At 31.9% G+C, this 16,113-nt stretch overlaps 1 protein-coding gene across 3 annotated transcripts; it reads left to right on the forward strand.

Annotated features, from left to right (window-relative positions):
- Nucleotides 1–4,788: 4,788 nt before the first annotated feature.
- LOC107860405 (putative protease Do-like 14) lies at nucleotides 4,789–13,402 on the forward strand. 3 transcript variants are annotated; one of them, XM_016705746.2, is made up of 10 exons: nucleotides 4,789–5,275; nucleotides 5,423–5,626; nucleotides 5,710–5,831; nucleotides 5,937–6,229; nucleotides 7,599–7,668; nucleotides 7,859–7,992; nucleotides 9,828–9,948; nucleotides 10,313–10,405; nucleotides 12,655–12,772; nucleotides 12,855–13,402. In XM_016705746.2, the coding sequence occupies exons 1-10, from the start codon at nucleotides 5,107–5,109 to the stop codon at nucleotides 12,881–12,883; spliced, it is 1,353 nt and encodes a 450-aa protein (XP_016561232.1). In that variant the 5' UTR covers nucleotides 4,789–5,106; the 3' UTR covers nucleotides 12,884–13,402. The 3 variants fall into 3 exon arrangements, with proteins under 3 accessions (XP_016561232.1, XP_016561233.1, XP_016561234.1); XM_016705747.2 differs by having other exon boundaries at nucleotides 4,835–5,275; nucleotides 5,423–5,617; XM_016705748.2 differs by lacking the exon at nucleotides 5,423–5,626 and having other exon boundaries at nucleotides 4,838–5,275.
- The last annotated feature ends 2,711 nt before the right edge of the window (nucleotides 13,403–16,113 follow it).

Below are 16,113 nucleotides of genomic sequence, written 5' to 3' on the forward strand. Positions count from 1 at the left end.
ACTTTCCAAAACAATAATTGTGTCACTTTTGTAGGATTGATAAATAATTTTTGACTCCCAAATACTCGAATGACGCAACAATATAGGGATATTTCTATTGATATTTTAGAGAATTGAAGAACATAGTTGATGGTCATTTTTTTTTTCCAGGATATAATTCAACAAAGAAGAAAATTTACTGTGATGTTTTAGATTTTTTTTTGAATTTAAATTTCAGTTCCTACATTTAATCATACACCACATAATGATAGGTAATTAACGGCGTTAATTAAGGAAGATAAAGATAGTGTCAAATTTATCTTTCCATAAATATAGGTTAATCAGTTTTCTCATCCATAACAAGGGACGACCTAATGTATAAGTATATTTCTCAATTTCGGGAGAGAGAAAAGCAATCGAAATTTTAAGTAATTACTTTCACAAGGGAAGGAATTTATGTGGTTTATACATTTATTATATTATCTCCAAATAACTATTTTAAGTCATTTATATATTGAAAAATTAATAATATTTAGTTAAAAAATAAAATAAATATTTATGACATGTCTGTTCCAACGGCTTCAATTGTACTTTTATTATATCACCTCTAATTAGTTATTATAAGTCATTTAGGTATTAAAAAATTAATAATATTTAGTAAATAACAAAATAGACATAAATGATAAATTAATAGGACATTTTATATGAGACTCATTTTTAAAAAAATACAAGTATGTTTGCTCCATGATTTTACTATATTACCCCTAATTAATTATTGTAAGATATTTACATAAAATTAATAATATTTAATTAAAAAGGGTAATATAGACATTTATGACATCTCCGTTTCAACTGCTTCAACTGTAATTCTACTATATTAGCCCTAATTAGTTATTATAGGTCATTTAGGTATTAAAAAATTAATAATATTTAATAAAAAAATAAAATTGACATAAAATGATAAATTAATTTTTGATGTTTTAAATTAACATGATATCTTATATGAGACTCATTTACCTTTTTCACAAATATTTTCTTATAGTAGTTTTGTTATATCACTTTTAATTAGATATTATAAGTCATTTAGGACATATCTGTTTCGCTGCTTGAATCATAAAATTTGATTGACTCTCAAATTTATTTCAGTGCCACTTAAATTGAAATAGAAGAAAAAAGTATTATAAATCATAACAATTAAAAACTTTTATTCTAAAAATATAATTAACTATCAATGCCACAAAAATTTGGATAAGGACAGTAACATACAATTTTTGAAAATTACATAAAAAAATATTATAAATTACAATGACTAATAATTTAAAATATTTAAAAATATATTAAAAATATGATTTATTATCAAAATTATATTTGCGTCACATAAATTCGGGGTAGTTTTGACATTTTTAAATTTGCACGTTTAATCTAGTAATTTGTTGATCCGAATGATAATTTCGAATTTAACATGGTTTGAAAATTTAGTACTTTGTTTATTTAAATTTATTTATTTTATTTTGGTAAAATATCATATATTTAAAAATTATGCAAAAAATAATAATTATAAGTCATGACTATTAACATCTTCTAATATTTTAAAAACATATAGTAAAAGATATGATTGAATTTTGAAATTCTAATAGTGTCACATAAGTTGTGATAAAACAAGTAAGATAAATTATTTGAAATTACATTAAAAGATACTAAAATCACAACGATTAACAACTTAAAATATTTTTTTAAAATATACTAGTGAAAATTTGATTGACTCTAAATTCTAAAATTGGGACAAAGCAAGTAACATAAATTACTAAATTACGTAAAATGCACTATAAATCACAATGATTAACAACTTAAATCATTTAAAAATTTATATTAATAAAAAAATTTAATTGAAACTCCAAATGTTATTTGTGCTGCATAAATTGAGATAACACACTTGACCCAAAAAAAAAAAATTGAGATAACACAGGCTATATTAGCTACGTATAAATTAGAAAAATAAATCTAAACTTGGTAATTAGTCATGGACCATTTACAGGCCTTCAAATTAGGAAAAATTACACAAATCCCATATTTAAGACACCATATTACAGAATATTCCTTAATGTTTTAAAAAAATACATAAAATTCCGGATTCATATTTACTAGTGATACATATGCTATATGTATCACTACTGTATACATATGTATATACTAGTGATACATATACATATGTATCACTAGTCCATATATATCATTGCTTAACATATGTATCACAAATCGAAATTTTGGGATAAAATATAATTAACAAATTATCCGGGATTTTATGTAATATTGCTGAAACTATCCGGAATTTATGTAAGTTACTCTTAAAATTATCTAGTATTTGGCTCCGTTTGGCAAAAAAATATAATTTTTTGGAGTTGGAGTTGAAGTTAAAGTTGAACTTGGAGTTGGAGTTGTGTTTGACCATGAATATAAATTAAAGTTGTTTTTGAAATTTTGTGAGGGAGTATAAGCAAAAAAAAGTGAAAACAAGTAAAACTTTTTTTTTCACTTTTTCCAAATACAATTTCGAAATTGGATTTAAAATTTTCATGGCCAAACGCATTTGTTTTCACTTTTTTCACTAAAGTGAAATAATTTTTCAAAAAAAATAAAAATTAAAATTTCATGGCCTAACTGATACAAAAACTAGAGGGAAATATCTCGTGCTAGCACAAGCCCAACATTATGAAAAGTAATAACGTTACTTTCTTTGTTTTGTTTTATTTAACTTCTATATTAACAATAATTATTTCAGTTTATTTGTTCAATTTTTGAAATTAAGAAATTTGTTATATTTTTTTATTTTTTCTTTTCGTATTTAATAACTATATAAAGTAATAATAGTCAAATTTAGAGTTGTTAAGTGTTTTTAATAAAATTAATTTAGTGAAATATATTCCTAATTAAAGTTCTCTTAAGGGCGTGTCTAAGTCAACAAAGGTCAAATAAAATAAAATGCATGAAATAATATACTATTTTTTTTCTAAAAATTACAAATATTAAGATAAAAATATACTGTCTGATTTTAGTAGATACTATTTTTCTAAAAATTTGTCTAATTTTGATAGATATTATTTTTAATTTTTTTAAATTTATATTTAAAAATTTATTGTACTAAGATCTTTTATGTTAAAATCTATAGTTATGGACTATAACAATAATATATTTTGTGAACTTTTCACAAAGCGGGGTATGACGAGGACAAAATGTATCCAATTCTTACCACTAATGCCTGTATGGGCTCAAATATGTTACTAATACATAGCTTTTTTCTAAAATAAAATGTCCTATAATATATATGGATAATTAAAAAAAAAAAATTGTATGTTAAAATTTAGCCAAACTAAACCAAAAAAATGAAATAAGTTTATTTTTAATCAAGGTACGTCACATAAATTCAAATGAAAAAACACGTATTTTTGTGCTCTTGCGGTTTCTTTTTATAATGTTATCTTAATTTTTTTCTTTTGTAAAAATAAATTAAACACTTATCTTTTAGTGTTGATAAATTTTATTAGTATTTGTTTGATAAATTTTCTTTTGATATAATAGTAGTAAATTATGTTTACCTTTGCAAAGGTAAAATCTTATTAGGAATTTATGCGGACTTAATAAATATTTTTAATTTTTTGTTACTTGGTCCATGTTAATTTTACACGAATCTTAAAAATATTTATTATAAATTTATTTTATTAAATTAATTTTATTAATATGTTTGGACAATCTAAATTTGATATTTAGTATTTGATATGGTAATTTAAAGCACAAAATTAATGTTAGAAGAAAATGATAACTTTTTCTTAATTTGCTAAAATAAATTAAAAAGAATTATTTTTAATATAACAAACAAAATAACAATAAATATATGACATTTATTACTTTTAAACTTTAATTATGATTAATCAACACAAATTATAATTTGCTTAAAATTACTTAATTATATCAAAATTATAAAAGCTATCTCAACATGCGCCGTATTAAATAAAATAATTCATGGATTAAAAGTTAGTCCAGCTATATACAATATTTGGTTGCCCAATTTAAATTTAATCCCACCTAATACATGGATAGCTAATATACTATAGAGTGTATTATCTTATCCCTAAGAAACCATGGGATTACTTATCCATTACTTAATAATACATGAATAAGACAATTAAATGACTCAACTGCCCCTCAATTCTTTTTATTAAATTTTTCTTTAAGTTTTATTTTAAATTTAATCACTACAAATTTGGTTGTTATATTACATTTAATTTGCCAACTTTTTTTTACTCTGCGTATGCGGATCAAATGCTTAAATATCATTTACTCCCTTATGTTGGTTGATAGTTTCGAATGTGAACTACATTTATACTATTTTATAATTGTTCAATTTACAGACGGATTAATTTAAATAGAAAAATTATTGTCAAATAAATATATAATTTGAAATTTAAAATTATATTATCAATAGTCCGTGATGTTCTTACATAGTGCGCTCTACATTTTTTTTAAAATTATTTCTCTATAATATGACAATTATTTGTTTGTTTTAAATTTTTCTTGATTAAATAGACTCAATTTTTTTAAAAGAAATAAATGATCAACTAAGCGAAGTGAGAATTATTATTCATATTTTAATTTTTTTAAGATCGCGCAAAAAGTGAGCAATTTGACTAGTTAAATGAAGTAGAAAATCTAATAAAAATTTAAGGGTATAATTGTAAAAAGGATTTTATTGAGTTTTAAAATACATGATGTATCTAGTTTTTAATACAATGAACCAAACACTTGGTAAAAAATAATCCCTACATTACTAATCTAATCCCTATATTGCTAATCCTGTTAATCCATTTCTCTTTGTACCAAATGACCCCTTAGAACAATTTTTCGACCCCCACCCCCCCAAACCCAAGTTGAAACCTTCTCATATATAGACGACCGATGAATCAATTGAAACCTTCTCATATATTTGTACTTTGTTTAATATTCTGATTCTATTTATGTGGCTGTAGTCGAGAAAAGAAATACTCATTGAAGAGTTGGAGGGTTTTGGAGTTCGGGTTTTGTTCTATTGGGCCAATATTATAACAAAATAGTCTCCGTCGTCTCCGGTAAATTATGAAAGGGAGCAAGCATATGAAAGGGAGTAAGGATATGAAAAGGAAGCATACCGAAGCCTGGGGAGGTGAACCGGGAAAGGAAGCTTGGGGAAGGGGAAGTGAACAGGAGGAGTTGGCTGAACCTTTCAACCCAGCTTGGAAAAGGGAATGGAATGAGCCTAATCTCAGTGAGTTTTACAAAATAATGATATTCTCTATATTTTTGTATATATATATATATATATATATATATATATATATATATATATATATATATATATATTGTGATTTCAAACTTATTCATCTGTTGTTTGTTCAATAAAATTGTTATGCAGGTCGTCGGCAAACTCATAAATTAATAAACAAACATATGAAATTAATAAACAAGTATTTGAGATCAGGTCCTTCTCTACGCAGTTTTGATAAATATTCTCAAAATCAAAATTTGGAAATTTATACTAAGAGTGCTACTTTAAAAGCTTCCTCATCTGTCGTCAGTATCGAATTTAAAAGATACACTTCCGCCGGTGGTATGTCAGGTACTCCTTCGTTATAGTAGTTTTTATTTATTCCTGTTATATTTGTAGCTTACAGATGTTATTTTTATGTTCATGTTTATTAGGGATAGATGCAATGTTTCAGTGTTCCGGATTTATCCTAGAAAATGTTTATAAAGGTAGTATAATATTAACTACCGCAGATCTCCTCAAAGCAAGTAAAAACTTAAAAGCGGATGATATCAAGGTTGGTTTTTGGACTTGTTGATCTCCTTATTATTGATAATTCCACATGTGTCACTTTTCATCAAATTCTTGCCAGATTAATTGGTAGTTATAGCTATTTTTTTAGGTTGAGGTGCACCTATCAGATGGAAGATCATTTGATGGTCAAGTTGAGGTCTATGATCTCTATTACAATATAGCTGCCATAAAAATTCATTCAGACATGCCACTTCCTACTGCATCTCTGGCTCATTTAAATGATTCCATCACAGTTGATCCAAGACACAGTGTTAAAGCGGAGTCATTTCAACTCCGTCCTCATGCAAACTCCCTTGATCTTATTCCTGGAGATTTAGTTATTGCGCTTGGCCGTTTCCCCATAGAGCCGTACTCCATCATGGCTGCTCCTGGTTTATTCAGGTTGATGTTCTTATTTGATTTTGATTTATTGCAACCACTTCATTGTAGCAAAAATAGACTTGATTTCCTTTTAGTTTTATCATTTATTATTTTTGTTGGGTTTGCAAGAACGATCATGATGCATGCTTACTTATTATATTTTTTGGCTCTTTAGTGTGCACAACACTGTTTTCAGTTTTACTCATTTAGTTCAACATGCACAAAGAAGTGTAAATGTAGAGAACTGCATACTGATCAAAACTTTCTACTTAGAAGAACCGACATCCATTTTAATGGTGTTTATGATTTATACACTTGTTTATAAAGAATCATCGAGACAAGTCTATATGTTTGGAAAGTAATTGGAAAATATTAGCCGGAAAAACTATTCAAAAATCTGTCTACACATTTCAAATAGGAAAAATCCTCGAAAGAATCCATTCTAAGATAACTATTTTAGTGAAAATAGTTCTGCACAAAAGTACTCATGGATGTGGATTTTCAAGTTCTACTTCATAACTGTAATTCGGTAAATATGGTTATGACTTGTGAATAGCTGAACTATGAAATCCTAATTTCGTAATTTACAAGGCTTATGATGGTTGTAGTTGGTTCCATAACTATTTCTTTTGACTTTGTAATATGTAGTACTATTAATTCATGTCATTAATTTTAGGGTCTTAAACGGATGCCGTTGGGTTTCTCAAATTGTAATCCTTACTTCTCTGTCGGTGTAGAAACACAGTATTTGCAATTTGTTCATACTAAATGTTTTGTGTTACGTACCTATTATTTTTCAAGCTTGGTTTTGTAATTGCACGTCCTTCGGGAAAGAGACTTGTTTTGTGATTGTAGACTATATAATTGTGGTTCACTAAGTAACACATTCTTCATTTTTTGGCCATTTTGATTTGATTGAGGATATTGAATATACATCCACTTGCATATTGGCTTCTTCATAGGAAGTCATGTTAAACTAATTATATTATTGATAGGGAGGAAACTCCCCGAGCCTTTCTTATTTCTTATATATAAAGCTCGAGCTGATATGTGTTGGTTGAAGGTTTTATATACCAGTGGCGGAGCCAGGATATTCACAAAGGGGTTCATTAGTGAACATACGTACTAACCGAGGGGGCTCAATATTTTTTAATATATATACATAAAAAATAATTTTAACCATGCATCTATAGCATAATTTTTCATCGAAGGGGGTTAACCCCCTCAGCAAAGGGTAGATCCGCCCCTGGTATAAACGTGTTCTTCCATTTACGTAAGTAAATTTTTTTTTGCAAGCATAACGCGTAATTTTTAAATACATGCATACATGTATATTTGAGTGTCATGTAGGTTACTGAGACGCTTTCTTTCTTTTTTTTCATTTTTCTAGCATTGACCGCTTCGAGCATTGCCTCCTCCAATGCAAAGAGCTTTTTACGGCGTCTTGCATAATTACATGGGTAATTCTCTGTCACACTTATCTTTTACTTTGGTAGGTAATGACTTTGTTCATTTACTTTTTTATATGTTTTTATTCAATATCATATGATAGTTATATTTTATTTTTATCCATTGTATGTTATGTTTTTAGTAGAAAGTGGTAAAGAACAAGTTTTCAGGCTTTCTCTTCTCTTCTCTTCTTTGTTGTAGTGCGGTATCGGGGGCCCGCTTATTAGCCGCTCTGGAGAAGTCATTGGTATCAGCTTAAAGATTGATATCTCTACTACTGCATTCCTGCCGATCAATATAGCTTCCATATGGTGGGAGCATTACAAGAAACATGGGTACACATTGAAGCTTTGCCTAGTTTGCTATTGTAGGATGCTTGATATGTGTTGGTGCTGTTTTTCTTTGTGCACTTGCTAGTATTATGCTAAAATTACATCTCTTCAATATTTTCAAAACATGCAGTTTCTCAAATTGTATGATATGGATTTTTTTTTTTTTTTAAAGACTTCTTGCATTGAACACATTCTACCCTAGCTTTTATTTTCAACTTGTATATACACTTAGCTTTTATATGTGCTTTTCTGTGATTGTACGTTGTCTAGGTTATGCTTTTGTCAGATGTGGTATTGGACAATACCCTTTAAGAAGAGAAAACAATAAAGCAGTACCTTGACAGGATTGCTTATATAATTGAAAGCTTAGGTGGTAATAAAAAGGACTTGTTTTAGGTCACATGGTTATGGTCTTTGGGATACTTGATGCATTGGAACTGGCAAAATGGCATCTGGAGTGAATATATGCTGTCAAATTCAGGATACACACAAAAGTTAGAAGTATGCTCTATTTTTGATATTCCACTTATTTGTGCCATTATTGGGCTCTTTTCCAGTCTTTGTATCGTCTTTATGAGCCTTTGTAGTTCAATAAGTAAGGTGTTTGGCAGATTTTGGTGGTACTTTAGTAACTTCTATGCTGATGGAGTAGTAGCTCAAGTTCCCTGTATCAGGTCTTAACTTTAGTGGTGCAAGTGATACTTGTTGATTGTGATCAGTTGTAGTTTTGGTTTATTGATACTTCAGTTGTATCCAGAGAAGTGTTTTCTTTTGATAGTTCTATGTTTTTTAGTGAGTCTGATGGTGATGCTTTACGCGCAATTTGTCTTGCTCTCAAGGTTTAGGCTACTTGCAACTTTAATTTATCTGGGTTTTAGTTGTCTCACTTCATTTATGAACAATTTAATTGGATATATGTGATATTACATAAACTTTAGATGGCCTTATCATAAGAACTTTAGCCTTTCGGTCAAAACTATGTATCTTCTATTGCTGGTTCCAATGGGAGGAAAAACTTGCATTTGTGTTACTGTTTGCTATGATGGCATTGGGCAGTGGCTGTCCGGTTCATTAGAAGTCTTACTTGGTAGGCCTGACAGAAGCTGTCCAGAAAGAATAGAGCACGGGCAAAAGTTGACGAAATCAAGATTTGTCCCGTAATCAGAAGTCTTACCTGATTTTGTTTTTTATTTTTGAATAAAAAAGAAAAAGGACAAAGAAACCCACAACGGCGCAAATTGTATCCTCAATTGGGTTTCATTTTGTGTAAGTGCTTCATATTTCTATCAGTTTTCTAACATCTAGAGTCTCTGTCATGATTATCTGCTAATGGAAAAACCTTAAATCCACTTCATGGGTTATCTCTAATATTGCTTGAACATTTTTCTTTTTGATAATTAAGGTAATCTAATAAAACTAACACCAAGAGATTGCTGGTGTTTAGTAACAGTTACAACCGAAGCTAGTCACGCTGCGATGATAAAGAGAGGTAATAAAATCAAGCATGGCCTCTACATCTTGTGTGTGATGAACATCTGCCGTATTGCTCCAAAAGCAAATCGTTGAAATGTGGAAAAAAATAACTTGAGACAAATTGCACTTTCCTCCGTCCTTAAAAATTCTAGAGGTCCCTGTGAAATTCTTAACTTAGCGTTTTTTGCAGGTGCTAAGTTATGGACTAGATCCATTGGTTAACTTTTGGATGTTAAGTTTGTGATATTTGATAATTTGTTTGTACATGTCAGGTGTAATGAAAAAATGGTTACGAGTTTAGGCATTGTAGAAAATGTGATCTCACAAAGACCTGGTATTAATCTTAAGTTAATGTTATATGACAGGCAAACACAACAACTTTGGTTTGGGATGGAAGTAACGAACCTGTATGCAGCTCGCCTAGATGTTTTGGAGAGTATCATTCAGAAGTTCCCAGACGTCCTAGAAGGGGTCATTGTTGAAGATGTATGTGATGGGATATTCAATTCTATAACTCTGATCTTCTTGGGCAGTATGGAAATTCTAGTTATTCTGTTTTACTTTTAATCCATAAGTGTTCGTAGTTCAAAAATGTTGATGCAAAAGTATTCATGCACCTCTATTTGTCTTATTTCTTTATATTGTTTAAGAAATATACTTGGTGACCTGAATAATTCTTTTCAAGCGGTTGATTGGCCAATAAAAGTAAATAAATGAAGTTCATCTTCTTCTGCACATGTTTTGAACTTCTGTTTCTAAAAGTTATTATCCTCACATGTGTGTTTAGATTAATTGTATTAATTAAATCATTTTAACGTATCGGTGGATAATTTGATCAACTGTCGAATAGGTCGTACGTGGTTCTTCTGCTGAATCTGCTGGGATAAAACAACATGATGTTATAATCCAATTCAGTGGAAAAAGAATTCAGAGTTTCTTGGAGGTATGTATGTTACATTTTTCTTGATATTATTAAGAGTACTTATTTGTCATACCTCAGAGTGGGGAGAAGTTTTTTTGATAAGTAAAGCTTAGGAGAGATAAGTATAGAGAAGATCTCCTTGGCCCACGAGTTTGCTGGACTCCATACAGGGGTCTCATTTCCATTTTGCTCGAGTCGTTCTTATGATAGCTAATTTAGGTTGTGCTTTGTTTTGCTTTCTTAGTCTTTCTTTGATGAGTTAAGTGAGATTTTATTAAGGCATCCAATGGATGCAAAGATGCGGAAGGGGGGATTCTTAGCTCAGTAATAACAAAAAGTCTTATAGAGCTGACAAAATCTAAGTAGAGATCTAAGTTATCTACATGGGAGAAGTTAACCCCAGCTATAAAGATTAACCAAACAGCTGGCCTTAAGCTTACAAATTAGAGTTGAAACTCCATCAAAAAATTTCCTGTTTCACTCATTCCAAATACACCAAAAAATACATGCTGGGGGTCATGATCCAGATTTCTGATGGATTTTCTAACTTCCATAGATCTCCAAGTAGTGTAAGCATCTCTGATATTGAAGGGCACAGATCAGTTTATACCAAAAAGCGCTAGAAATATGTTCCAAATGTGTGTTGCGAAAGGGAAATGAAGCAAAAGGTGTCTGATGCTTTCTGATGTTGACTCACACATATAACACCTATTAACCAGTTGGAATCTTCTTCTCATAAGATTGTCTTGAGTGAGCATGCTTCTTTTAAGGTTGTTGTACAAGTGAAACATGAGACTTTAGGAGGAAGTTTAGTCTTCCAGACTAATTTCCAAGGCCATAAATCAATCATCATCTTATTGGAGCTCAGGTGTTCATATTCAGCTTGGCTGTGTATAAACCTCTACTTTTGCAGCCCCATTTTAACTTATCACTTCTCTGTATGTCAATGCTGCAGTTCTCTAAGCTTTTGAGCAGATTTAATAACTCTTCAAATTCCCAGTCTTGCAAATTTCTTCTTAGGTTCAGGTTCCAGGAGTTTGCCCCACTTTTGAATTATCTCTTAATTAGGACTGATACTAAAAGAGTCGTTGAGCATCCCAATTAGACACTTTGCAAAAGAATTCTCCTTTTCTGTTGCCTGGGTCTATGAATCATTCTCAGTAATGGTGGGCCAATTAGTAATTTTTGCTGTTTGAAAATATGTTTTTCCCTTTGAATCTGCAAGCTGGAATAGTGGATTTACGGCCTTCCTCAGAAATCTTTTGATCTTCCACGCTATATCTTCCCACCCCCAGTTGTAGTCTTTCTCTGGTATAATCATTGATGCTCTTTTCTTCCCCAGCAAAGTTTCTACTCATATACCGGCCATGGATGTTGAAATTTTTGACCACCCTGTATGAATAAGATTGGATCTTCCTCGCCCCCTTCTGCATCGATTTGCCCTTCCTTGAGAAGCTTCAAGGGGAGCTTCACACACCCAACGTAGATTTGCTTCATCGATTCTGATTCTGCTTGTAAACTTCCGCCCATGTTCAATCAAAGTGAACCATTGATCGCAATCTTCACTAATGTTAATAATTCAAAAGATTCGTCACCTGCAATAAAAAATATTTTCTGTCCCATGTCTAGAGAAGAGAAAAGTCACCGGAGAAAGTTGACAGCAAACTTTAGGAGAGAGAAGATTGAGAGGAAAAGTTTTGGCACATTTCCCAAGTCAGAGCACTTCTTTCTTTTACCCTCTTCCCCTTTCTTTTTTTTGATATGTCTATTACTAAAACAATATGCTTTCTTAGTCAAAATGCAATTTCCTACGGAAGGTATGGAGGACGTGGATAATGGTAAAAGTTAGTGAGTAGGAGTTCGTCCGTAATCGTAGGTAAGAGTGCTTTTGTTTGTATACATGCCTGTAGTTGCTTGTTCGTGGTGTTTCGGTGATTTCTTCGATTTCGAGTAGATAGTTTATAGTATTACCTTGTTGGTGTCTTGTTTCTTTATTATCTAGCGGTATGCTATCTCATTTTTGTTGTGTGCTTTTATGTTTTCTGTTTGTTTGTTTGTTATATTGTTATTGTCTGTGCTGGGGGTCTATCAAAAATAGCCTCTCTACTTCATCTGAGGTAGTGGTATGGACTTCGTTCACTTTACCCTCCTCAGACTCCACTTTGTGTGGGAATCCACTGGGTATGTTGTTGTAGTAGTCAAAATGCAATTTCCTGTTGCTATTAATAACGATTCTCTTTTTCCCCCTTCTAAATCCAAAATGGCATTAGCTGTTTGAAAACATGTGGAATAAGGTTGGAGAAGCAGTGGAGTTGGTTGTGGTAAGAGCAAGTGATGACGTTCCTTTACATCTTAGCATGGTGGTGGAAAAGGAGGTTAAAAAGTCAGGTGAGATCGGAATATTTTATAGGTATCATCTCTTGCCCATTTCTTTTGTATTGACGTGCTGATATGTACTTCATGTAAACAGGGTACACTTTGTATGATTACGATGAGTAGGATCATCTTATGCTATGAGGAGGTGCTTTTTCTCAGGTTGGAGATTTGTATGGCTGATTGAGTAGGCAGCAGCTTTGCCCTCGAGCGTAATTGACTTTTGTGAAATATTATTGGGAGTGGATACCTTTGGTAGTTTCGTTTGTACTGGATTGCAATTAGCTAGAAATTCTCAGAGCATTAGTGTTTGAAGGAGAGAATCTAGTTTGTTTTCTGTAGAAGATTCTACTTGATGGGACAAGTAGTCCTACTGCATTATGTAGATGTAGTTTAGTCCCTGTATTCAGAATGCACCAAAGCTAGATTTGTGTGAGTCCGGAGCTGAAAGGGTCAATTTTTGAAGAAAAATGTGAAATGGGACAACGAATGTTGGAAAAAAACAAATCGATAAAGCATCCTTGGGCAGCAATTTAGAAGTTGCTGGACCCATGGTGACTTACAAATCGTTGACCCTTTCATGACTTTTTAAATTTTTTTAATTTATTCTCAGCTTTTCTATATATAAGTTTTTTCTTCGTTTCTTCATGTTTGATTCACAAGTTATTTATATTTATATTGTTTGGGTATCTATCAAATCCTCCAACTATTTGTCGTTGGATTATACCTCTTGGAAAATCAATATTCAAATTTGGTAAATATGTAGTATCACAAAGATGAAACTCATTGTGGGTGGATTCTTGAACAAGACAATGTTCATTGACACATATATATCAAGACTCATTTGATTATCAAAATATTCAATAATACATAGAAATAAAGACAAAGAATCATCTCTTTAAATACAAGTCTCACTATACGTTGTAACTCTATTGATTGAAAAAGACGTTGGCTATCGTCCGATAATAAAACATCTTTCGAATTATTTATACCCATTTTGTTCTTGAGTAGACTTTGCAATTGCTCATATTTAAGAGATAATGAATACACTAGCATAACTACCTCGACCGATTATATCTTATAGAATCCACTTCATATAAAACATGACCAATTCAATACTATAAATTTACTTTTCCTGGAAAAAATTATGAAGGGTGATAAAAAGATTTCAAAACTATAGAAAAAAATGATACAAATCTTAATTATTGAATAGATGTGAAAATCTTAAAATTAATATTAATAAATTTAGAACTTTCCACACCTCCTCTATTGCCGCTGTTACTGCCACCACTGCTCTTCCTCCAATACCACCACACCAGGTCCGGATTTACGATAGCGGGTGTGGGTTTTCGGGAACCACATATAATTAAACGAGAAATATTACTAAAAGGTCTAAATATTTAAAGGTGGAACTTATAATAAAATTGGTGGATAGTTCAGTGGTTAGAGAACCCGTATGTATTTCTACCTCTTCAATTCAATGCAGGTTCGAATCACTTGAATGCATCTTCTTTTTTATTATGCTTGGAAACCCACACAAGGATCCGCCTCTGCATCCCACTCAACCCTCAACACCCTTTTTATTGTTGCCGCCACCGTCACCACCACCTCCTCTTCCTCCATCACCACCATCCACCATTTCCTCCCCGTACACCACCGCTGTCTATTCTTCATTCTTTCTCCTCCACCTTCACCACTACCAATACCACAATGACCGCCACCTTCTCCTTTAGTGTCACCACTAGCAACACCACATCCCCCTTCACCATAACCACCATCTTCTTTGTTGGCTCCTCCCCCACCACAACAGTCAAGGTTGTTGCGACAAGACTGTAGGCTGTAGCCATGTATTGGTACATGTTGAGCAAATATACTCGAAGTATTTGGAACTTATTAGAACTCGACTCAAGCGGCTTCAACGAGAAACGCCGTTTCCTGAACCCGTATCATCCTGCCTTTCACCCTAACTTCAACATGAATACAACTGATACTCCCACTTCCTCCTGTCGCACAGATTCATGAGGAATCACTCAGGTGGTGATGAATTCTTTTTAATCAAGGCATACGCATCGCTATATATGGTCAGCACGTTTGAAAAGACAGCAAGGACGATCATAAGAATACACGAGATCTTGTCCCTCTTAGTTACTATGCCCTATCTATCCCTGCAACAAAATACAACTAATTCTGTAAATGATTATCTGATTTCCCCATACCCAAGGGGGGAAGAGGATGGTAGAGCTTGAAAGCAGGGAGAAGCAGATCTATTGCAATTATAGGCTAAATATATATATATATATATATATATATATATATATATATACACTCTTCGTAATTCTTAAAATTCAAACACCTACAATGTTTGAACTTAGCATTATCAATGCTCAGGACTTGGAATGAGCCAACAAACATAAATTCATTAATCAATCAGCATATAGTACCGTCGGTACAAAATATCCGAACCGTTTGTCTAATTGCTATATTGTTCTTGTACCTACCATTCCAATAGGAAAGTCGAAAGCACAAATATCAGCTTCAAGGTCTTGAATGATCAAAGTCTTGCTAGATCCTGTCCGATGGATCAGCAAAGAAGTTTTGAGGGGGAAAGGATGGATTAGGGAAATTGCAGTATCAGTAACTAGAGCAAGTTGTAATCAATTTACCGATTCATCCTTTGATTGTATCTAAACATGAGATATCCAAGCACCTCCATCTTTACTAGCATAGAATTATCCGATGTCACCTCTCACCACTCCTTCCCAAAGCGAAATGTTATCAGCCTTCCAAACGTTGGACAAACAAAATATTCTTTGCCTTCTGACCAACTCCTCTACCATACAGAAGTTAATGTATGTGCCATCAGTTTCAACTTCACAAATTTTTAAAAGGAGGGGTGAACATAAGTAGGAGAAAATATCTCCAGACATCTCATAATTCACAAAAAGAAAGTGAACAGAACCCAAACTAAGATGAGGTCAGCTTATTCACTTTCTTGACTGGAGGGCAGAGAAAGTATGTTAGCACCAAATTCTGCAAGGGCCACCAAATGCAGGCCTATGGTGTGCGAACAAAACTGTCCAACAATTTCCATTCCCATAAACTTTCATGCATGCAATAACTCGGATGAATCTTTAATGCAGCATTAAGCTACATTTATTTCCTACGACTATCTTTTATTCCTTTTACGTTGGTGCAGCATTAATGGCAAAAATTCTGGTTGAGTTGATTTGATAGTATAGTTATTCGGAGTAGAATTTTAAAGTAAAAACATAATTGACAGTAACAATTTACCATCAGATTTGCACAGATTTTGATGTGGCAGGGTTGCAAAGTCTCGTTATTTATTGTATGGCGGC

The sequence above is a fragment of the Capsicum annuum genome, chromosome 2 (assembly GCF_002878395.1).
Source record: "Capsicum annuum cultivar UCD-10X-F1 chromosome 2, UCD10Xv1.1, whole genome shotgun sequence".
In the NCBI taxonomy this organism is placed as follows: domain Eukaryota; kingdom Viridiplantae; phylum Streptophyta; class Magnoliopsida; order Solanales; family Solanaceae; genus Capsicum; species Capsicum annuum.